We start from the raw sequence: 24,324 nt of genomic DNA on the forward strand, positions 1-24,324 counted from the left end.
ATGTGTTGCGGATCTTCAAAACTCGTCAAATAGTAATTCGACATATTCATAACTGACTAATAGTTTGTTATTTTGTTTTGTTTACATTTCACTTTCTTCTTGACAGTTCTCTCTGGTGTCCTTGGAGACATCTGGTGGCTCAACCAAAACACATAAAATTGATTGAAAACGGTCGTTGGAACTTTACACACGTTTCAAGGCTTAGCTTGTACATCAGTTCATCAGTGTTTTTATCTCAACATACATCTGAGATATTAAAAGTGGCCCACGTTTCCCCATGGCCCACGATACCCCACTCTCCCCTACTTTTTGGCGGCATGATTGTTATAACATCGTTTCTTCTGGCGTTGTTTTATGGCTATCGGTTCATCTAGTTCATCTAGTTATATCGTGAGACCGTATAATATGAAAATAAATAGGTAAAATAGACTTTGAATCAGATAAAAGAATTTTAAATAAATTATATTTAGAATAAAATATTAGAAGTTAGAGTAAATTGGAAGTGTTGTATACAAAAAAGCTGTAGTGATTAAAATAATTTGGGAAACTTGATAAAACGAACTTTTTAATTTTGTATGCTACATTAGAAAGAAAAAAATGAAGAACGATTCAACCTGGGGCCTAGCGTGGACCTGAAAAAGAATTCATAAGGACATCTGATCCGGAATATGAATCTGAAAAGGAAGTGAGTGACTGATTTTACTGCTGCCTACTAGTTCTATCAACATATTCATTCACATTTTTCTCATTATTTGCCATCCTCGATACTTTTTTTATCTTATAACTATCTCTTTATTTTTCAAAATTCTTTGTCTGTTTGATTTGTACTCACACACAAAAAGTACAATACCCGAATATAAAAATTATATAGGTATGAGCCTTCGACAGATGGTATTCAGGCTCCATGATTGTCAGTTGGGGATCAAATTTGGGACTCTGACGTTCCCATGGAAAAGAATCAAGCGAGTAAAAAAAGCATAAAAAAACAACCGACCGAGCAACAACACACGGGTCCAGTCCTTGTGACCTGTCCGATTTTGAGCATCTTTTTCGTGGTGAATGCTATGCTTTCAGAACAGGTTTGCTCAGAGACGTCGTGGTTCCCCGATAAGGTAGCAATTATCCTTCCCGATTCCGCCGAATGCATCTTCTGAATTTTTCATTCGGTAAGGCCAGCAGTCGCGTGGCCGATCGACTTCATCCAGAATTTTGCTCTTCATATTTTGGCAGCGATGCGATCAATTTTGCGTATGCGCCGTGTGAAAATGCATAATGTGGTTTTTGGTGGAACATAAAGACATTTTTTTTATTCAACAGAAGAAAGTGTTTCAAACAACAATTTTCATTTTCTTTTGAAACTCAACAATGGACCTCAAACAGCTGTGAGAACCCGCGAAGGGTTGAATTATATGTTGTGGGAAACGTACTAAGATACGCTGGGAAGAATGAAAAATACTTGAAAAGGCATTTGATATTTTAACGTAATTATTGGTTTATTTTTTTCACTTGGTGTATTGAAAATATCTTTTTTGAGTTATCAAACAAGCTAGCAGAATTAGAAAAAGGATTTTTAGAAAAAGACCTAGCTCATACCAACAATAAAAAAAATTGGTCGTTAAGAAGGTACCGTAAAACGGGGTAAGATTGATCACTTTTTCAATATTTCTACTGTTAAGAGGAATGTGGCATGTTTCATATTTTTAAAACCAGTACTGGACTCCTATGGTTGTGAGTAGCTCGGATTTTCGCGATGCGCGAGCAAAATTTTGATACGCTGCTCTTCTACTTTGGACGGCATTTTGACAACTGAAGAGTGAATTCCAAAATCAAAATAGGAGCAACATTCTACATGAACACACCTTCAAAATTAGGGGTGTTCAGGTTTTTTAAATGCAAATTTGAAAGAAATACGTCAAGCTGATATTGACCAAATTTTGACCTTATCACCCTTTACAATAGGCAAAGAATCACACAGGTAGTGTAATGCTGTCGATAAAAAGTCCTGGCTCACATTTTCAAGTATCGATTTATTCATTTTTCCTAACATGGTTGCAGAAATTTATTAGACTACTTTAAATTTGATTTAAAAATCTATTTTGGTTTAGAAATTGATGATTTGGGGTAAAAATGATCAGTCTCTATTTTGACGGTTTAAACGAGTTTTCTTGATCATAAAGGATACTTTGTTTGTTTGCTAGCCTTCGAAAAAAATGATACTACAAGATTTTGAAATAACATTTTTACTTGTATTTGATATTTTCAAAAACAAACCAAGTTTTTCCCGCATTGAAACTAAACTTATACATAGGTTTTCGAACGTAGAAAAAAGTTTTGAGATATTTTCACTTTGGACTTAGTAATTGATGACTATGTGGAAAAATGTCATATCGATCAAAGCTGGTGATCTATGTTACCCCCTTTTTTTGCTTATTAAGGACCCTTTTTTTACATTCAGGTCCAGCTACCCCGTTTTACGGTACCCATTATTCTATTATTTTTGTGCTCTTATTAGCTCGGATTCAGGAAAAATAAGATTGAATTGTAATTACCGTTGCTTCAAAATAAAACACGAACATAATAAAAATTTTATTCCTGCTTAATATTTATCATTTTCATTTTGGCATAACAAAGTTTGTTACAGACAAACTGACAGGACACTCTTTTTTCATTCTTTGCAAAACACTATCAATGGTAGGCAATACCGACACCAGATAGCGCTACTTTACATCTTTGAAAATAACATTTTCAGTCATAGTAGCTGATTATTATACATACTTCAATCCGTGACAACCAGAAACTGTTTCCAAAACAAAATCAATGTTGCAATAAAAGTTTATCCCGACTCCAAAAAGTAAGTGATTATTACTTACTTATATGTTTGGTGATGCTTAAATTTCTTCATTTATTCATTCAGTTGTAATCCAAGGGTGCTTAATCGCTTGGCGCACGGCACTCTCCCAAATAAACACACTTCAATCAATCAGTTGTAATCGGCAGTGAACTGAATTAATACCGCCTGTGTTATATTATTTAGCACCAGTGACCAGCCAAAATGCTGTTTTAAAGGGTGATACGGTCGAAATTTGGTCAATATCAACTTGACGTATTTCTTTCAATTTTGCATTTAAAAAACCTGAACACCCCTCATTTTGAAGGCGTGTGTGTGTAGAATGTTGCTCCTATTTTGATTTTGGAATTTTCTCTTCAGTTGTCAAAATGTCGTCCAAGGAGACGAGTAGAGTATCCAAATTTTGCTCGCGCATCGCGAAAATCCGAGCTACTCGCACGCAAAGCTGGCAAAATCGTTGCAAAAAGTTGCCAAATCAACCGTTACAAATGTAATTTAAGTGTTTGGGGAACGTTTGTCAACAGCCAGGAAGTCTGGATCGGGAGGAAATCGAAAACCGGAAGCCGCTGAAACAAAGAGAGGTGTCAGTAGTTTCGAGCGAAACCCTAACCTCTCTCTCCGAGATGCCGCAAATAAGCTGGGTGTATCGTCTACAACCGTGCATCGAGCCAAAAAACGAGCCGGACTATCGACTTACAAGAAGGTAGTGACTCCAAATCGCGATGATAAACAAAATACGACGGCCAAAGCACGATCCCGGAGGCTGTACACGACGATGCTGACGAAGTTTGACTGCGTGGTAATGCACGCCGAAACCTACGTCAAAGCCGACTACAAGCAGCTTCCAGGACAGGAGTTTTAGACGGCAAAAGGAAGGGGAAAGGTAGCAGATATTTTTAAGCACATGGAACTGTCAAAGTTCGCGAAGAAATATCTGGTTTGGCAAGCCATCTGTACCTGTGGCTTGAAAAGCAGCATTTTCATAGCTTCCGGGACTATCAACCAAGAAATTTACGTAAAAGAGTGTTTGCATAAACGTTTGCTGCCTTTCCTGAAGAAACACGGTTGTTCCGTACTGTTTTGGCCGGATTTGGCATCTTGCCATACTGGGCTATTGTCAAGCGGAACCTAGAGAAGACCAAAAAAACTGCTAAGGACGAGCAGCAGTTCAAGGCAAACTGGCTTTCTACGTCGAAGAAGGTGGACAAGGTGGCTGTACAAAATCTGATGGCAGGGGTTAAGCGTAAGGCCCGGCAATTCGGATTTGGAAAAGCGGAAGCCTAACTGAATATTTTTCCTGAATTTTATACTGATTAAACTTGAAAAAGAAATTTAATTTGATTTTTTAAATAAACGATTTCAAAGATCTACACGCGTTTTCCCTTGACCAAGTTTTGGCCGTATCACTCTTAAATATGTCGAATCGCGTCTTCGAGCGTTTCAAACATTTGTTGGCAGATTTCCTCTATCAAAGATTTCTTTGGAAGACTCCAGAATACTTAGGAAATCTCTATCCGGTTGACATGATTTAACATTGGAATTTCTGCTTAGCAAACTTAATTTGGAAACGAGGAAATAGAAAAGAATATCCTACAAAAATGTCCTCCCTGAAGACTAACTTCAACACTATTCATTTATTTAATTTTTAAATTCCTTACTAAGTGGAGGTTTATAAGAAATTAAAAAATCCGATAACTGAAAGGTGGAATATGTAAATCTTCAATTTATGTTTTATTTGGAAACCAGAATTGGAACCAGTTTCCGGAATCTGCCACAAAAGGAATTGATCAATAATTAACTGTCCCGGAATTGTGCTTGATTTTTTTTTTTCAAAATAATTTGGAGATATTGTATTTTATTAGGTTTGCTGGGTAATCTATTCGGTGGCGTGGCTAAGATATCTGCACCTTAAAAATAAAATGACGTATTAGCTGATCTCACTATAAGGAACCTTTGAAGAAATCAAAAAATCTTCCCAGAAGCCCAAGGAACAGTTGGTCCAAAAATTAAATTTAGCGAGAAACAATTATTAGCATCTTCCTCTTAAGTGTGATGCATTTTATGCATTACACAGAAAAAAATAATGACTATTACATGTCATTGAAAATGATTTCCTGTAAAATAATACAACCTGCAATTTCAAAAACAAGTAATTTTCAATTGATTGGTTTAAAAATAAAGGAAAAACCACTAAATATTACTGCAAATTTCCTGTAACAAAAAGGAGCAGGACATGTACTGTAGTTTTACAGGTCGAAGCATTTATTTTTAAATGAGATCATTACTTACAGGCTGGTTTTAAATTACAGGACTGTAATTTTTTTTTGTTTATCAAAATAAAAACAAAATCCACTTTCGTGTTCGACTCGAATAATTCTACGAAAAAAATAAACCAGCGGAAAACGCGTTGCTTAAACAGTCTGCTACCATATCTGTCGGACTCGGAAGTACATCGTCTGATGGAGGACAACGCATCTTTATCGACCAGGAACGGCGAATGCGAGAAATCCGTCGCTACGGGAAGTTCACTAAGCTGCTACCATGCGAGCTGCTGTCCCAGCACTGAATTCCATGAATTGCACCATTACTTCCTGTTAGCATTTTTTACATACTATAGGAATATTGACTTAAGAAGACTTGAGCAGTTTTCGTAAGTTTAACAGGATTGGAGTTCAAATATTTTTTTGCTACTTTTGAGTTCATTACAGTAGCATGGACGCTAACCACGGTTGTAATTTGCTGAATTTCAGCAGTATCACGCAGTAGGTATGGACTCGAACCGCGGTCGGTTTGCCAGTTGCTTTGTTTATTTTCTGGTTGAATTTGTGCATTTTTCCTCAATTTTGTTTGGTAAGTAAATCATAAACTAATTTGAAGCTTGAAAGTAATCTAATTAGTTTTTAATTCTCATGTTTTAGTATTTCCAATTGAAATAAGTCGGCGGGATGCGGCCGTTTGGAAGAGCTGATCAACTACCATCACCACCATCGAAAATAGTCTTATTTTGTTTCCCAGCCATGTCTCCAGTCTGGCTCTTTGCTGGCGAACTTCTGCTGTTCGTAAGCATCCGTTAACTTGCGCAATGCTTGCTTCCGATTCTGCTGCCGCTAGGAGTCCTGGTAACGGCTGGCGGGAACCTTCCGTCAGTTTTTATTTTCATGTCCGATGATGGGAACGATCAAAAGTTTCCCATGTTTGATTTTGGTGTCCTGGTGCCATTTGGGAACCAGGTGATCGTCGTCCGTTTTACTGGGAGGTTGCACATGATCGGAACTATCGACGGTTTCCTTATCGGGGCAAGTTCTTCATCTTACAGAACTCGGAACTAAATGAGGCCACTTCCTTAGCAATCGTTTGCAAAGCGATTTTGGAGGTAAATTTTATAATAAATTTTAATATAATTTTACTATTTCCCGTTGGTTATTCGAACTAAATGAACCGCCCCCAAGCCCCCACCTCGTCGGCGATCAAAATAAGATAAGAACTAAAGGGACCGCAACAAGTTCGCGGGATGCGGCCCTTGAAAAAAGATGACCAACAACAAAAAGGAAGCATCCCTTGGATGGCTCTCGAGGACTGCATCTATGCATCTATTGCGCGCTATCTGGGAACGACTATCTGCTCCCTTAGGGCGCTTGTTCAATACTGTAATGTCTCTTGGTGTGATAACTCAAAGCCGAAGCACCGCTTCAAGCGAAGCTGTTCGTTTGATACAGTTTCAAATTGCCTCCTTCCCCCCTGAATTATTCAGCCGCTACATATATATGGACTGGACCACCAGATGATGGCGATCTAGAAGTTGGTCCGCCTATCATTTTGGACTGTTGCCCTTCTCCGAAGAAAGAGAAAAGGAAATTTTACTTGGTAAGTTCGTCTAAATTAAAATAAATTTCAATTCAGTTGCCTGGTTTGTGACTTTAAGAAATCGAATTTGAAAGAAGGACATTCTATAATTTCAGGCTTTGCTGTTCCTTCATCGACCGAAAAAGCTATTCGGGTTTCACGGATCTCTGCTAATGGTGGCCAAGAGGAATAAAAATTTTGTATTAATCGGAACAACACGCCAAAATGTTCAAAATACAATTAATAGCGACCAGTATTAATCAACAGTATCGTGAAAGTCGTTAGTTATTTATTTATTTATTAAGTCAAACTATGTAGACTACAATACTTAAAACTACTTAAAACTAATGTAAGCTATTTTGTTGTTCTAAGAAGTTGTTTTTAAATGCCTTTTTTAATTGTGTTTTTTTCATCGCTACGTCTATAATTTCACTTTGTAAATTGTATTTGTACATCATTTGATTAATAGGTTGATGTTTTGCATAGTCTTTGTCGTAAAGTTTAATGTAGAACAAATGTTTATTTCTTAATGGACGGGAGGGTGCGTAAAAATTTAGTTTTGAAAGTAATTCAGGACTGTCTATTCTTTGTGTAACAACATCATTTACAAATGCAATTTGGGAAAATTCTCTGCGTTTACTGAGAGGTTCTATATCAATAAGCTTACAACGAGATTCATACGATGGCAGAGGAAAAGTGGTCCAATTGATTTTACGTAGCGCATATAACAAAAATTGTTTTTGAACTGACTCGAGACGTTGCTCGTGAATATTTGAATAAGGATTCCATATGATGCTACAATACTCCAGTATCGAACGAACATAGGATATATAAAGTGATTTTATGGTGTATGGGTCTTGAAAGTGTTTGCTGAAACGTTTTACAAATCCTAGCATGCAATTTGCTTTATTGATGATATTGTTCTGATGTTCTACAAACGTGAGTTTTGAATCCAGTATGACGCCGAGATCCCTTACAATTTTGCATTTTTGTACTGGTTGATTGCCTAATTTTGTTTCAATGATGGGGTAACTTTGCTTTCTGCTAAATGATATAGAGTTGCATTTTTTAACATTCAATTGAAGTAAACTTTTGTTGCACCATTCAAAGAAAACATTGATTTCGTTTTGAAATGTTTCAACATCTTCGGTTGTTTTTATTTTCAGAAATAGTTTAATATCGTCGGCGTATATAAGGTATTCAATCCGTTTTAGAATAAAGGAAATGTCGTTAACGAACAGTATGAAAAGGAGAGGTCCTAAATGAGACCCCTGAGGCACACCAGAGGTCACAGCTACAGATTTAGATAATTCGTTTTGGAAACGAACGATTTGTGTTCGATCAGTTAAATATGATTGTAACCAGGAGAGAAGATTTGGATGAAAGCCAATTTTTTTTAATTTGAAGATTAAAAGGGGTATGTCAATGCGATCAAAGGCTTTGCTAAAGTCGGTATAAATAGCCTCAACATGAAAGCCTTTGCTCATAGAATCGATAACGTATGTAACGAATTCGAGAAGATTTGATGCTGTAGAGCGTCCTTTGAAGAAACCATGTTGTTTACTCGTTATAATATTTTTTACTTGTTGATAAATTTTTTCATTTATTATTGATTCAAAAAGTTTTGGGATGCAAGACAAAATAGCTATTCCTCTATAATTTCGTACATCTGATTTTTTTCCGGACTTGAAAATCGGAATTAAAAAAGATTTTTTCCAAAATTTGGGTACTTTTCTATAATTTAATGACATATTAAAAAGAATCAGAAGAGGCTCTGTCAATTCGGCCGCCAAGTTTTTAAGGAAACATGGGGGAAGTCCATCAGGCCCTGCTCCTTTGGAAGCATCAAGTTTTCTAAGTCCTTCGGAAACATTATTGTAATCAATTTCATTGACCTGAATGTCACACCCTAAATCTGGAATGACTGAAAAGTATTCCCTATCTCGGTCAGCCTCAGTGAAAGAAGTGTACACTTCTTGAAAAAATGTTGCAAATAAGTTAGAAATTTCCAGTGGATTATTTCCAATGCTTCCGTCAAGTGTCAATTGAGTAGGAAAGTTTGAATTTTTCATCTGCTTTTTAGTATAGCCAAAGAACGCTTTTGGGTTTTGTTTAATTTCTTTTTCAATTTTCTGATTGTATTTTTCAAAAGAACTTTTTATACATGAATTAAGCTGGTTGCATAAATTTATATAATTTTGATGATTTGTAACACTTCTATCACTTCTGTAGACTTTATGAGCTTTTTGCTTCCTATTTTGTAAGTTTTTCAAATCCTTGTTATACCAGACAGGGTGTTTAGAGCTGTAGGACCGTCTTTTAAATTTTGAAGGAACATAACTGTTTATTAGATTAATCATTATGTTATAAAAGGTTTCTACTGTTGTATCAACATTTCCTTCATTCTTCAATACACTTGACCACTCTATATTAATTAGTTCTAGTTTCAATAGTTCGAAGTTTGAATTCTGATAGTCTGGCATTTCCTCGTATTCCCAGTCGCGAGGTTTGGCACAGTTATGGATAAAGAGCGAGTATTCTATCGCTTTGTGAAATGCTTCGTTTTTCCATAGTTGATCAGCCGATTCGTTTACGCAAAAGTCTTCTGTACAGTTAGTAAAAAGTAGATCAAGATAATTATTGTTACTATTTTTAACATGATTTACTTGGTTTAAGCCTAAAATAGAAGCTTTGCCGAAGATTAATTGTAATGTTTCGTTTTCGCCTACGACTGGAAGTAGAATTGCTTCATTGTCATCATCCAAAATAAAGTCAGCGTTGCGTTGATTGAAATCGCCATAAATATGTAATTTTGCTTCCGGTTGTTCAGCTAATGTATTTTCAAGAATTTGGAAGAATAATTCAAAATAATGTGAAGTGGCATATTCAGGTGGAAAGTACACGGAAGCAAAAATGTGCATTTCTTTTGCCAATAATGTTTTTACAAAGATAGAATCAAATTCAGTATATGTTTGCGTTGTCATTTCTTCTGAGGGAAAAATAGAATCCAAAGCTACAAGAACGCCGCCACCTGACTTTTTTTTGGACAATGCTAAATTTCTATCGCTGCGGAACACATTAAACCTCGAACCGAAAACTTCTTCACTGTTAACGCTAGCGTCCCAGCTAGTTTCAGTAAAGAGAACAATTTGAAAAGAGGAGCCTAAAAGTTTCAAGCTTATTTCCTTCATTTTTACCGCGCTTCTCATACGGTTCACATTTTGGCAATAAGCTAGAATTTCGATCGAAGATCTAGTACCTACATTGGCACGCGTCGTTGGGGCAGAAAATTATATTGCCCATACATTACCGGGTAATCAAATGCCGTGGGAGCCGTTGGAGCGCGATGGCAGCATGGGGCAGCAAACGGTGTGACGTACGGGTTGGGAAACGGATAGGCAAACGTCGCTTGTGGGGAGACAGGTGGCACTGAAGGCGTCATGTTTCCGTTATGATTCGTTGGCAGGTTTGATGGGACGGCAGGTACAGTAATTCTCGGACGTCTTTTACGGCGCGGTGATACTTCAGGCGAAGAATTCGTTGGTAAATTTGGTGGGACGGTGGGTGCAGTAATTATCGGACGTCTATTACGGCGCGGTGATGGCACGGGGCTTGGTGTTCCTCGAACGTTGTCCTTTGGAGGGTTTAAAGTTTCACCCCTTATAAATTGGATACCTCGTTTGCTTCTGCGTTTACTGGGGCTGGCTGGCGGACGCGAAAAAAGGTTTTTGGCCGCCGCAAGAAGCTCTCGATCAGGCGGTAGTGGATAATTCATGTTGTGGGTATAACGGCTATTGATGTGGGGGTTCATATTATTGTTGTTAATATTACGCGCCTTGCGTTGCCGTCTTTTTTTTGCTCTATCGGCTTTTAGTTGCTGCTTCTTGCGACGCAACTGTCGATTGTCGTACTCCGTCCAATCGGCTTTCCATACTTTTCTGGTACCCAGAAGGCGCCAACCTGAGACAATTTTTTGACTTATTTGTTGATTCAATTCCTCGGCCAAACACGTTCTTGGTTCAAGCAAAGGGGTGACTGGTTTTGCTGCAACAGCGTCGTGAATCGACCTTAGTTCATCAATCAGGTCCACGTTACTCGATGGGTTTTGGACGGTTGCCCTTAGTGCATTAAGTTCCAAGGCAATGGACTGGAGCGAAGGAGTAAGCTCCTGTTCTAAATTGGAGAAGCAATTTTTGTGCTGCTCCTCCACCATGGACATAAGGCAATTTTGATGGCCTGAGATCATTTCTTCCAGCATTTCGAAGGTTTGCGCCATCTTCTTTTTATGTGCGTCGAAAGTTGACACGTATTGCTCTTTCATAGACGATGAGAGCGTGTCAAATAAATTATCTGCTGACGGAGATGGTCGCATGGCCGCTTTTATCAATGAGGAGAGTTCATTTTTTTGGATACTCATTTGATTCGAGAGTGTATCGATACCCTCAATCAAAGTTTCAATATATGACAATTTTGAAACTTTAGAGCTCAACTTCTCATGTGCCGTATTTTGCAATTTGAGCTGCTCCAATATTTGTGTTTGCTGGGTCATCATTTTTGTATGGTCAATCTGCTCGTTCATTGAAAGTTGGCAGTCATGGCACACCGGGAGCATGAACCGCCTAATCGATTCTTCGCAATTCCGCTGCACTCCAATACAGGCAGCATGGTACCTTCGGTGGCATGGTCCAGTACACGTCCAAAGGTGGACGCTATCAACGATATTACATGTGGCGATATGGCACGGCATGTTTCTATAACACTTTTTTATAAACTTTTGAAAAAAAAAATTATACTGACGAAGGCACTTCGAGCACTAGACGGCTATGACGAAAAAATAAATAATTTTAACTTAAGGAACTGCGCGAAAACACGTCTGTATCACACGGCGGTTCGAATTGAATCGTCGTGGGGGGTATGAAAACTTGTATAATTCCCAATCAACGCAAATATTTAACATTTCCTTCATTGGCAGGTTAACTACATTGACTTCACCAAACAAATAGACGTCTAAGCGCTAAGGTACCCAAAAAGCAACAAAACGGGGTTTCAAGGCCTTACGCCAAAAGTTTCTTCTGAGGGACGCATGCTATCAGGGATAATTTTGAAAGGAGGAGCTGGGGGGCAACTGCTTTTTTTGCATACTTTTTGAGTTCCTTCGGATGGATTCCGGTGACGGTATTGATGAAGCTAGGTGAGTAAAATTTTATTAGATTTCTATTTGTTGTATGGATTTTTTGTTAGATTGAGAGGAAAACTTTCGGTGTAAATTAAAACTTAAATCGATTTGCATTTTAGAGCTGATCAAATTTTGAATTGTGGATCTGAAATAAAACCTCAAAGTAGCATGCAAATTCAAATCTGAAACTGTTATTAAATCATAATATTATTTTTGAATTTGATATCTAAATTGGTAATAAAGTTGTTTCAAAATATCGATAAGAAATCTGAGTCTGTTTATGTTAGATAATTCTGTTTTTTATTCTGGTCGCCTGGGATGAGTCCTAATTATTAAAATGCACATTGTTAAAAAAAATTTTTCGTTTATTTTCAGCTTTCATCAGTGGACACGAACTTTACTCAAACTAGAGGGCTTGTGATATAGCTCAGTTGGCAAGTCTGTTGCTTCCTGAGCCGATGTCCGTGAGTTCGAGCCCAAGAGTAAACATCGAATACAGTTGTACCGGATGAGTTTTTCAATAACGATCCGCCAACTGCAACGTTGATAGAGTCGCGAATGCCATAAAGATGGTAAAACGACTATAATCGAAACAAAAAAAAAACTCAAACTAGATCCGATTAAACTTTTCTTGGATAGAAATGTTTTGGTCACCTCAAGCAGTTATGTGGTTAAATGCACTGATTAGGAAAATGATTTTGTTATTGAATAATAAAATTTCCATATGTAGCATTAATATTGATGATGTCTCATTTCATTTCATTCGTAATTATTACTATAAATATGAAAATTAGGTAGAAACTACTACCCTGTACAATGTACACGGCTTTAAATTACAGTCCTGTAAAATCAAACCACGCTGTAATAAAATTGTGTACTTGAAAATTACGGGCACGTAATTTTTTTTCGACCTGTAAAATAACAGGGAAAGTCCTGCTCCTTTTTGTTACAGGATTTTTGCTGTAATTTTACAGAAAATAATTTTTGCTGTGTACAACAACTAAAGGCGGTCATTTGGACTGGAGAATTTAGGGTGGTTCATAAGATTTCTAAGACATTTTTTATTATAGATAAATTTATCCTAACTGTGATAACATAGAAGTCTACATTATTCTAGAATATTGTAGATCATAATAATTCATGAAACTTTGTTCAAGACTCCAAATTTCTATCTCTGGAACGGATAGTTTTATGACAACTTGTGTTCATGAAGTTAGGGTGGTCCTAAAAAAATCAATTTTTTCACGATATCTGTTTATGGTGATATTTTATCAACACCATTTATTCAGCAACATTTTAGATCATTACGAATCTTTGTTGAAAACGGATTACCAAAATTTGTTTTTGTTTTGACGTGATGAGGCAATATGGGTTGAAAAATGACTCTTTTTGAGCTTCAATAACTTCAAATGGAGCAAGTCGGAAATCTATCGTTGATTGTGTTTGAACGTTGGTGCTACTATCTCAACAGTATATAAAACTGGAGATATGTTTATTTTTTATTAAAGCGTTTAATCGTTGTACGAAATTTACTAAAAATCGTAAAACCCTCTATAAAAGTAGAGAGTATTTGTACATTTGTTCTTGAAGAACTCAGAAACTACTGAACCGATAGATATTAAATTTTGCATGGAGTAGTTTTTTGAGCAATTAATGGTATTTGTAGAGTTTTGAGTCCGTCGCAATCAAGGGAGGGAGGGTTCCAATGCAAAATAATCGAAAAAATATGATAAAAGTGGTAAAATTCATCCTATTTATTGACAAGTGATCCTCATCAAATGTTGTGAAAATACAAATGAATGTTAGGAAATAATTTTCTAATCTCAGAATTCTTATGAACCAACTTAAAATTTTGCCAGGTAAAAATGGAACAAAAACAAGATGGCTAACGACTTAGTTCAATCTTGTGTTACTTGTAAAAAAAACATTAATTCTCGCGGAAAACCGGTGCAGTGCGACGGAAAATGTAAGCAGTGGTTCCATAAAGCGTGTACGTCAGGCATGTCAAACTGGGGGTTCGCGGGCCGCATGCGGCCCGCGGCCTTGATCAATGCGGCCCGCGTAGCCCCGTCTTAAATTATCACAAAATTCCCTACTACACAGAAGTACGCTGGCTTTCCTGCCACAAAATATATAAAAGATTTTTTTTTGCTACGAGAGGAAATAATATTATTTTTGGAAATGAAAGATTTTTAATGCGGCCCGCACACTTAAACGAGTTTGACATGCCTGGTGTACGTCGTTGAGTGATTCGGAATATCAGGAAATCTTGGCAGTTCCTGATAAATTTTGGTTTTGCGTTCCATGTAAAACGACGCGCAACCGAAACCGAAAAAGCACAATCGGCATTGCTGAAAAGTCATTGTCTTCATCTTCGTTAGCTGCAAGTGTATCTGGAGAAGATCAATCCGAGTTAGCAAAAACCATCCAAAAAATGGATTCTAAGCTCGACCGACTCATCGGTTGGCAACAGGATATCATCAACGAGGTCCGGAGCATCCAGAATACACTGGACGAGCTTCGAACTACTACCGAAACACTTATGGATGAACAACAACAATTGCGAAAAGAAAACTATGAGCTGCGGCAGATGCTGGAGAAAAACGAAGCAGAAACTAACCAAATTAAGCAGGAAAAGTTGCTGAAATCGTTCGAAATATCTAACATCCCCGTATCTAGTGATGAAGACCTTCTGAACATTGCTTCAAAGATTTGTGAATCATTTGGCGTAAATTTGGAGGCTACTGATGTGAAGGAAATCTTCAGAGCACCATCAAATAGTTCTTTGAAGTCGCAAATTCCTCCATCAATAATTGTTAAACTCAAAAGCAGGGAGAAAAAGGAAAGCATCATGGCTGGTAAAAGAAATTCACGAGATCTTTCGACAAGGGTCCTTGGCATGCCAAACAAATATCCCAAAGAATATAATGTGTACATCAACGAATCAATGACAAAACGTTACAGATATTTGTTCAAGCTCGCTAGGGATCAAAAACGCGATGGAAAACTGAAGTATGTGTGGTTCCGTAATGGCAGATTACTGGCTAGGAAAACCGAAAAATCCAAAGTCAAGGAAATAACCTCATCAAGTGTACTGAATGACATCACAAAGTGATCCTAGTTTTCATCTGCCATTTCAACCAACCACCAAAAAACTTCTTTCCGTCGAACAGCTTAAATTCAAAAATTCTTCCAATCTTAAACTCATGTATATAAACGCTCGAAGCTTAAATGAAAAAATCGCCGAACTAGAACATCTTTTGGATTGCGCTAATCACCGTATTGATGCCATTTTGATTACCGAAACCTGGTCTCATGCCGAAACCGAATCATCTTTGTCGCTACTCAACTACAACTGTTTTTTTGCATCGAGGAAAACTAGGCGCGGCGGCGGAGCAGCAATATTTGTCCACAATAGTCTTCCAGTGAAACACATCCACACATTCTGTGACGAACATAACAGTATTATCGCTGTTGAGGTGGGTTCCCACGAAAAAATCACCTTGGTGAGTGTCTATCGTCCACCAGATGTTAAAACTGAATCCGTTGACCACTTTATCGAAGAGTTTGATAAGTTCCTCACCTCCCTCCGAAAAGATTCTTTGGTAGCAGGTGATTTCAACTTTGATATTCTGACCAGAACACCTTCCGTTGAAAATTATATTCAAACTGTTGTCACCAATGGATTTGAATTTTGCAATTCCTCCCCTACGAGATATCGTGCATGCCTGGATCACGTTATTACAAACAACACTACACTTAAAATCACGCTACAACAGTTGGAATACAGTCTCTTTGACCATGACGCAATCTTTATCGAAATCGATCGAAATATGGAGCTTCTAACGCAGCAAGATAAGTATTATCCTAAAATTGACTTGGATGTACAGACCCCGTTCGTTTTTGGCAACATTCGATTTTGGCAACATTCGATTTTGGCAACATCCGATTTTGGCACATGTGCCAAAATCGAACGGTTTTTAGAAACAACAATACCTTTTAGTTTTCGTTATAACTGGACCAATTTAAATCAGAAAAATACCACTAATACGTTTTTGTGTTCTGAAATGGTGATAAAATACAAAAATAAAAACAAAAGTTTTTTTAAAAAAATTATTAAATACTAAAAAATGACAAAAAGATGAAAAATTCAAAAAGTTAAAAAACAAATTCAAACAAAAGACTGAAAATGACTAGAACCAACTAAAAAATGATGAAGAACAAAAAAACAGCAAATATGACAAATGAAAACAAACATTATAAACAAAACAAGATAAGTGCAAAATGCACCAAAAACATGATGAAAAAGAATCAAAAATGACTAGAAATGGTCGGAAATTTACTAAAAATAACTTTTTTGATAATAATATTAGTTGTTTTGTAAAAATAACTGATAAAAAAGTGAAGAAAAAAAACCGTTCGATTTTGGCAACATTCGATTTTGGCAACACAAAATGTACGAGCGTGTTGCCAAAATCGAACGGGGTCTGTACTCAGAGAGTGCCTCAATCGTAACCCAATCGCAACCCACTCACTTACGAATACTGACGAAGTTTATCAATGTTTAGTCTCTGGAATACAGCGTTCTATCCAGGAATCGACGAAACAAATAAAAGTAAACAGTCAAACAACAACTAAAAACGCTAAAATCTGGTTTGATCGTGAGCTGAAGGATGCTGTGTGTGCCAAAAACTATTGGTTTTTGGCGCGAAGTTTTCTTCGCGACCGCCAACAATTTGTCAATGAAAACGAATTGAAAAGTTCCGTATTGCCTGTTGATTTCGGTGTCATACAAGGAAGTACTCTTGGACCCACGTTATTCAACTGTTATATTAACAATTTAAAAAATGTACGATTTCACGGCAACATTTTTATGTTCGCTGATGACATCGTACTTATCTACGCCTGTGATTCATATGACCAGCTACAAAATAATATTAACGAAGATCTCTTAACGTTACACCGATGGATGAACCAGCACAAGCTAACGCTCAACACCGAGAAAACCAAGTACATGATATTCAACGATCGACAAAGCGTATCTATGAGCCTCAGGTATGGTGGGCAACCATTAGAACGAGTTGAATTCTTCAAATATCTGGGTGTTACCATCGACAGCGAACTTAAGTGGAATGTCCATATTCGAAGCTTAACGACCAGATTAGCCAGGACAGCTGGAATCTTCAGGAAACTAAACTATTTGTTACCCGATTCCACTAAGCGATCAATATATTTTTCACTTTTTCACTGCTGTGTTACTTATGGAATTTGTGTTTGGGGAGCGGCTAGTGCGTCTGTTTTGAAACCTCTTCAAGTGATACAAAATAAAGCTATCAAGAACTTATTCGGTCATCACCGTAGAACATCGACGCAGTTCATTCACACTCATCATCGCCTTCTCACCCTGGAGAATGTGTACGGTTATGCTGCATGTCTACACATTCATCAAATTCAACATGGATTGGTCCACACAAACACGGTTCTAAGCAGAAGTTCGGACAGGCATCAACACATGACCCGTGGGCGAAATCATCTTTCAACGGCAAGGATAAATACTACTACATTTGGTCAAAATTCGGCGCTGAGAAAAGCTATCAACATGTACAACCAATTGGAAGAAGATCTCAAACTCCTTAGTTATAATGTGCTCAAAAAGCAGTTAAAACAAAAGTTATTAGTCCAACAATCATGATCTCTCTCATACTAAGTTATCTTGTCAATTATTATATTTTTCCATTCATCAAGAATTGATGTTTTTGTAAAAAATGTGAAATTTGAATTTACCATAGAAATCAAACAAATTTGTAAAACAAAACTGGTCAGTCTCTAAGAGCCTTGGCTCAAAGACAAATAAAGATACAAATACAAATACAAAATACAAAAAATGACCGCCTTTATTTGTTGCAAAAGTTTGTCTAAGACGCCAAATACATCAAACTTAAGAGGAAGAAGCTAATAATTGTTTTCCGCTAAATTTCATTTCTGGACCATTGTAAAGGCCAGCAACATTTTTATCCTTTCACTGGCTTACATTATGTTACACTTTGCTAAAAAAATAAAGGAAATTTTCATAAATGCAAGACCCTTTGAAAATCTCTAAAGAATACACTAAATGTTTTCTACAGGGCTTCAGCAACTTCTAAAATCATCATAATGTATGAAAAAATTGTAGATCTTGGCTTCTTCCAACTTTGTTCCGAAGACGGCGAACCATTTTATCTTATCTGCAACGTTTCAAATAAAAAAAACTGTTTTTTTTTCAAGGAATTTTTTTTTCTTTCACTGTCACTTCTGAAGGTGATGTAATAGAACTTTGACATATTCGAAAAATGTATGTATTTTGACAAGATAGACAACTTTGTCGAAAACATCAAAGCCCTAATTTGTATAACAAAAAAGTTAGCATTTTTATCTCGCTTTTGGTGGACCCCTCGACAATAAATTTTATACCAAAATAGACTCCTTGTGAAATTAAACAATGTTGCTCTCAGGTGGAGTGTGAATTATTCTCAAACATTGTTACATCTTCAAAATAAAATCAGTAAAAACGTTCTAATGAACAAATGCTCTATTTAGTTGGTCGTCCGTTACTGTACCATATACGCTTGTAATAACTTAATCACGTGCTGGCATTAAACAGTTAGAATCGGCTAGTTTTTGCAAACTAATAAAATACGCGTCGTCGAACCAAAACAACGCATGACTCATTCACCATTGTCCGCGGCACAACTTATCAAGCTTTATTTTTTTTATGCAACCGGGAGTGTTAAGCGGGCCACAGACTACACAACATTTGTACAAATGCGATGAAATTCGATGAAATTTTGTCGCTGTGAGCACGATTTGCATAGTGTATGGCACTGCTTGAATGAGCGCCCAAACGGTTGGAGTAAAATCGGTCGGGATCAAAATATTTTGTACAAAACATTCTCCCACCCGGGGTGGAGATGGTTTTTTTGTTGCTGTTGCTGTTTTCGCCAGCAATCATTTGTGTTCGCGTGAAATATGTTTGTATAGTGTGTGGGCGAGCATAGATCAAACAATCGACGCGGAATCATCGAATTTGTACAGGCCAATTTGTGTAGTCTATGGCCCGCTTTAAAAAAGGGCGATAAAAAACATCGCATCTTATGCTTTCTCTAAGAGAAGCAGCATATTCGTTTTGCTCTTTTGGCGCTCAAGTTGTGAGTTCCGCCTTTTTGGGCTTCGGTGTCGGAGAGCTTGATTCTCCGAGGAAAAAGGCGGTTGTTGGATTCATGTTGCTGGTCAGCTTTTCGTTTTTCTAACCGTCTCCCAGAGCATGTTTACTCCAGTTTGGAACACAGAATCAAAACAAACTCGATCTGGTGGTTGAATATCATTATTAAGCTTACTTTTAGCATGTGTTATGAAAATGGCAGACATAACTGAAGCGCAAACAAATTGAAGAACGAGTTTGTTTCTTCTACCTTCTCTATTGGCTTTTATTCTAATTGAATATATCTTCTGAAGATTTTCGATACTTAAAGTGGAATTGGTTTGGTGGAGGTATGACTGGCCGAACTCATAACGAAAAATTTCGTTGTTGTGGAGAAGAGCTTCAGTATATCGCAAACAAGAAGGACAAATTCGAATTCCATGATTAATGGCATACTATATTCACTGTCTCAAAAGTGAAAGAAATGGTCATAAGTTGTAATAAAAATTTTTAATTGTGATAAAAATGAATAAACAACTTTGCGACATGATTGTTTTGTGTGCACTCATAAAATCACCAATCCAAACTACCAATCATAAATTTGACACGTTCTAAACTCGAACATAACGAAGTAAACATCGCATAATGTTGACTCTCTGTGCGTGATGTCGGCTCTCGATGAGAGATTATCACCTCGTGCTTTCGCTACTCAAGTCACTCATTTCATATTCTGTTATAACTAGGAATATGAGAAAATGCATTTTCTTCCAAACCATGCTTCATTGTAGGTAGGTATTTTATAATCAACCACACATGTTTAAAAAAAAACAGTTAAGTTATCATGCACATATCGTGGTTTTGCAAAGTTCGGTAATTCAGCTGGAGTTTCTGTCACGTGTAAGCCAAGATTGCCGAAAAAATCTGAATTTTCGACATAATAGATTCTGCATCTGCATTTCTGCTATTTTACTCTAAAAATCCGGTGGCCGCTTTCTTTCGCGCCCTTGCCTAAAATTTCATGCCATTCAAATATGCCAAAAGGATCTTTATGTATTTCACTAGGGAAAAATCAATTATCATTTCAAAATCTCATAAAAACTAATTATAACTACAAAATCGCCTACAACTTTACGGAAATCTGTGATTTTTAAAATAATTGTCAAAATTGTGGGATCGCTGACTCTGTGATAAAAATTACCTAAGAAACCTGTGAAAATACAGATTTTCTACAGCATATAACGGGTGCTTGTGATATAGCTCAGTTGGCAAGTTAGTTGCTTCCTGAGCCGATGTCCGTGAGTTCGAGCCCAAGAGTAAATATCAATCATGATATAAGCCGCGAATTACATAAAGATGTTAAAACGACTATAATCGAAAAAAATATATAAAAACAGCGTATAACATTTAACAAGTTTTAAATTTCCCTTACAAGTTTGGGGCAGTTTTATGGTCATGCTTTATACTCTTTTCCTCAGTAAGTGTTTTTAGGCTTTTAGGTGTTACAAAATAGTAACTCTCTCCGAAATGTTCAAAAATGAAACAAAAAAGTAATCCCAGTTCACCTTAAAAATCCTAGAAAATGCTAAGAAATCAAACACAATATTAATAACCCATTGCAAAAAAACGTGGAAAAATAAGTAATTCATATACTCACTAAGCGAAAAGTAGTTGAAGCAGAAAAAGTTATATGATTTTTCTTGGAAGCTAGCTGAAGAGTAAAAATGCCGAAATAAGAATAAAAATGAAATATCTAGCGAATCGTAAGGGCAGCTTGATCGTGTTCACAATTTCAAGCGAATTGAGAGGACGGCTTGAAAAAAGAAGTAGAGTTTAGAGGACAGCCTGAACGATTCAAAAACAATCATGCGAGTTGAGAGGACAGCATAAAATTCGAAGGCGATTTGAAGGGACAGCCTGAGTTATTGATGAGAAAACAAGCAACTCGATAGGACAGCTTGAAATTCAAAGGCGATTTGAGGGGACAGCCTGAGTTATTGATGAGAAATCAAGTGAGTCGAAAGGACAGCTTGAAATGGAAAGGTGAGTTTAGAAGACAGCCTGAACGTTTTGAATACAATAATGCAATTTGAGAGGACAGCATAAAGGGTGATACGATCAAAATTTGGTCAAGGGAAAACGCGTGTAAATCGGTGAAATCGTTTATTTAAAAAATCAAATTAAATTTATTGTTCAAGTTTAACAAATCCGAATTTAATTAATTACGCTTAACCCCTGCCATCAGATTTTGTACAACCACCTTGTCCACCTTCTTCGCCGCAGAAAGCCAGTTTGCCTTGCAAGTGTGCTGCTCGTCCTTTGCAGTTTTTTTGGTCTTCTTTAGGTTTCGCTTGACAATAGCCCAGTATTTCTCAATTGGGCGGAGCTCTGGCGTGTTGGGAGGGTTCTTGTCCTTGGGAACCACCTGCACGTTGTTGGCGGCGTACCACTCGATGGCCTTTTAACCGTAATGGCAAGACACCACATCCGGCCAAAACAGCACGGAACAACCGTGTTTCTTCAGGAAAGGCAGCAGACGTTTATTCAAACACTCTTTCATGTAAATTTCTTGGTTGACAGTCCCGGAAGCTATGAAAATGCTGCTTTTCAAGCCACAGGTACAGATTGCTTGCCAAACCAGATATTTCTTCGCGAACTTTGACAGTTTCATGTGCTTGAAAATATCTGCTACCTTTCCCCTTCTTTTTGCCATATAAAACTCCTGTCCCGGAAGCTGCTTGTAGTCGGCTTTGACGTAGGTTTCGTCGTCCATTACCACGCAGTCAAACTTCGTCAGCATCGTCGTGTGCAGCCTCTGGGATCGCGCTTTGGCCGTCGTATTTTGTTTATCATCGCGATTTGGAGTCACTACCTTCTTGTAAGTCGATAGTCCGTCTCGTTTTTTGGCTCGATGCACGGTTGTAGACGATACACCCAGCTTGTTTGCGGCATCTCGGAGAGAGAGGTTAGGGTTTCGCTTGAAACTACTGAACCTCTCTTTGTCGTCTCAGTGGCTTCCGGTTTTCGATTTTCTACCGATCCAGACTTCCTGGTTGTCGACAAACGTTCCCCAAACACTTTAATTACATTTGTAACGGTTGATTTGGCAACTTTTAGCGATTTTGCCAGCTTTGCGTGCGAGTAGCTCGGATTTTCGAGATGCGCGATCAAAATTTTGATACGCTGCTCTTCTTCCTTGGACGGCATTTTGACAACTGAAGAGTGAATTAAAAAATCAAAATGAGAGCAAGCACACACCTTCAAAATGAGGGGTGTTCAGGTTTTTTAAATGCAAAATTGAAAGAAATACGTCAAGTTGATATTGATCAAATTTTGACCGTATCACCCTTCAAAATTTAAAGGCGAGTTGATAGGACAGTTTGTAATTGAAATGCGAGTTGAGAGGACTGCCTGAGTAGCTAACGAAAAAACAAGCGTGTTGAAATCGAAAGGTGAGTAAGAGGACAGCCTTAATTACTGATAAGAATTCCAATCGAATTAAAATAACAGCTTGAAATTTAAAGGCGAGTTGAGAGGATAGCCTAAGTTATTTATCAAATTGGAAATCAAGCGGATTGAAAGAACAGCTTGAGAAAAGAACAATCTATGAAGCGTTGTGAGAGGATATTTTGAATGAAGCAAGGAGCATTAAGCTGTAACCGCGGCCAAAGCAAAAACTGTACTGGGACTTCTGGTAAGGGACACCAAAGGATTCAGTGACATTACCACTCTCAAAGCATTATACTGCTCACTCGTTAGCAGCGGTTTGAAGTACAATATCGAAATATGAGCATCAAATGGGGCGATACGCGCTTCCAAAATTACCATGGAATGAACCTCAGCAACTTCCCTCCTATCATGACCGCTGTGGAATCTTGAAAATCGAACCGATCGGCCCACGTGCTGTGCTGCTACGTCATCTGTTTACATTCGACGTCATATCCGGAAATATAGATAGTGCCAGTCTCATCGAAATGATACCATATTGTGTTCCATCTCGTTTTCTAAGAAGTTACGAGTTGATTAGATTAAACAAATATGGAAGAAATGAGTTTGATAACTCATTTTTCTAAAGAGACTACATACAAAGAGACGCAGTCTGATCCCTTTTGAAATAATAAGCTTGCAACCCTGCTGTAGGGCTGCCTTTAAGACAGCTATGTGTGTTTTGATGTTAACATAAGTAAGGATAGTTTTAAGCATAGTTTAAGTAATCAGTCTGTATGATATTGAGTTATCGAAGAACGTGAACAATAAATAAATGAAAATTTGAAAACGATATCTCCAATATTTATTTATGGGATACTTGATCCCCATTTCTTATTTTCATCATATCAGACAGCGTGTTATTTCAAGTTTCTATGCTCCAAAATTTAGAACGATACATGAAATCGTAGATGAACTAGAATAAGCTTGCCAGATTGCCCGGTTTTATCCGGGTTTTGGCCGGATATTTGATGCAAAATTTCGAGAAAGTCCGGTCCGGCCCGGTTGCCCGGATATCGTGAAAAAAGTCCGGATATTGCCCGTTATTTTTTCACAATTTTCACAAAAAACCAAAAAAAAAATCAAAGTTTTTGAGTAAGTTTCAGCAAAATCGATTATAATTTCGCTGATTTACTTTTATAAACTTTTAAATATTTAAATGTTCCAAAAAGTTGTTGGAAGTCTGCAATTACATTAATAAAATATTAATTTCGATTTTTTTTGCATTTTGCTTTGCTTTTATATATAATAACACCTAAATTTTGCCCGGTTTTTGGATTTGAAAAATTAAAATCCATGCCCGGATTTTGCCAAGTTTGTTTGAAAAAATGCCCAGAATTGCTAGGCCCGGATGGTAGTGAAAAAAAATTCTGGCAACCTTAAACTAGAAGCATTTTCGTGAGACGTAAAAAATTGTGATATTTTCAAGTTGTGGGAGACTTAATCCTTTACTAAAGGAAGATTGATCTTTAATTCAGGGTGCCCTAGCCCTAAGAAAAAATCTTGTAAAACCCAAAGATAACTTTTCAACAGATTATTACTAGATAAACATTAGTTATTGAACAGATATGAGTAATTTCATGATAACCAATGATCATGATCTGTTCAGAAGAAAAATATATCTTTTTTGACTCCAGGGATCAATTATACCCATAACATATATTTTGGAAAACTTCTTCTTAAAAAAAAAGAAGAGTTTACTATTGCTTAGAAAATATGGCATCATGAAGTTCATACTCTTCATTAAACTCTAACGATTGACATATTTAAATAAATATTTTATTATATTTTTTCATG

The 24,324-nt window shown here is 37.1% G+C and overlaps 1 protein-coding gene across 1 annotated transcript; it reads left to right on the forward strand.

Moving 5' to 3' along the window:
• The first annotated feature begins 14,301 nt into the window (after window positions 1-14,301).
• Window positions 14,302-14,982, forward strand: LOC129752839 (uncharacterized). Its single transcript, XM_055748622.1, has one exon. It carries the CDS (start codon window positions 14,302-14,304, stop codon window positions 14,980-14,982), a length of 681 nt encoding a protein of 226 aa, XP_055604597.1.
• Window positions 14,983-24,324: the final 9,342 nt, after the last annotated feature.

The sequence above is a fragment of the Uranotaenia lowii genome, chromosome 3, assembly GCF_029784155.1.
Source record: "Uranotaenia lowii strain MFRU-FL chromosome 3, ASM2978415v1, whole genome shotgun sequence".
Taxonomy (NCBI): domain Eukaryota; kingdom Metazoa; phylum Arthropoda; class Insecta; order Diptera; family Culicidae; genus Uranotaenia; species Uranotaenia lowii.

Coding starts and splice junctions, on each gene's coding strand:
- LOC129752839 (XM_055748622.1), top strand. CDS start 14,302: ATGGATTCTAAGCTCGACCGACTCATCGGTTGGCAACAGGATATCATC.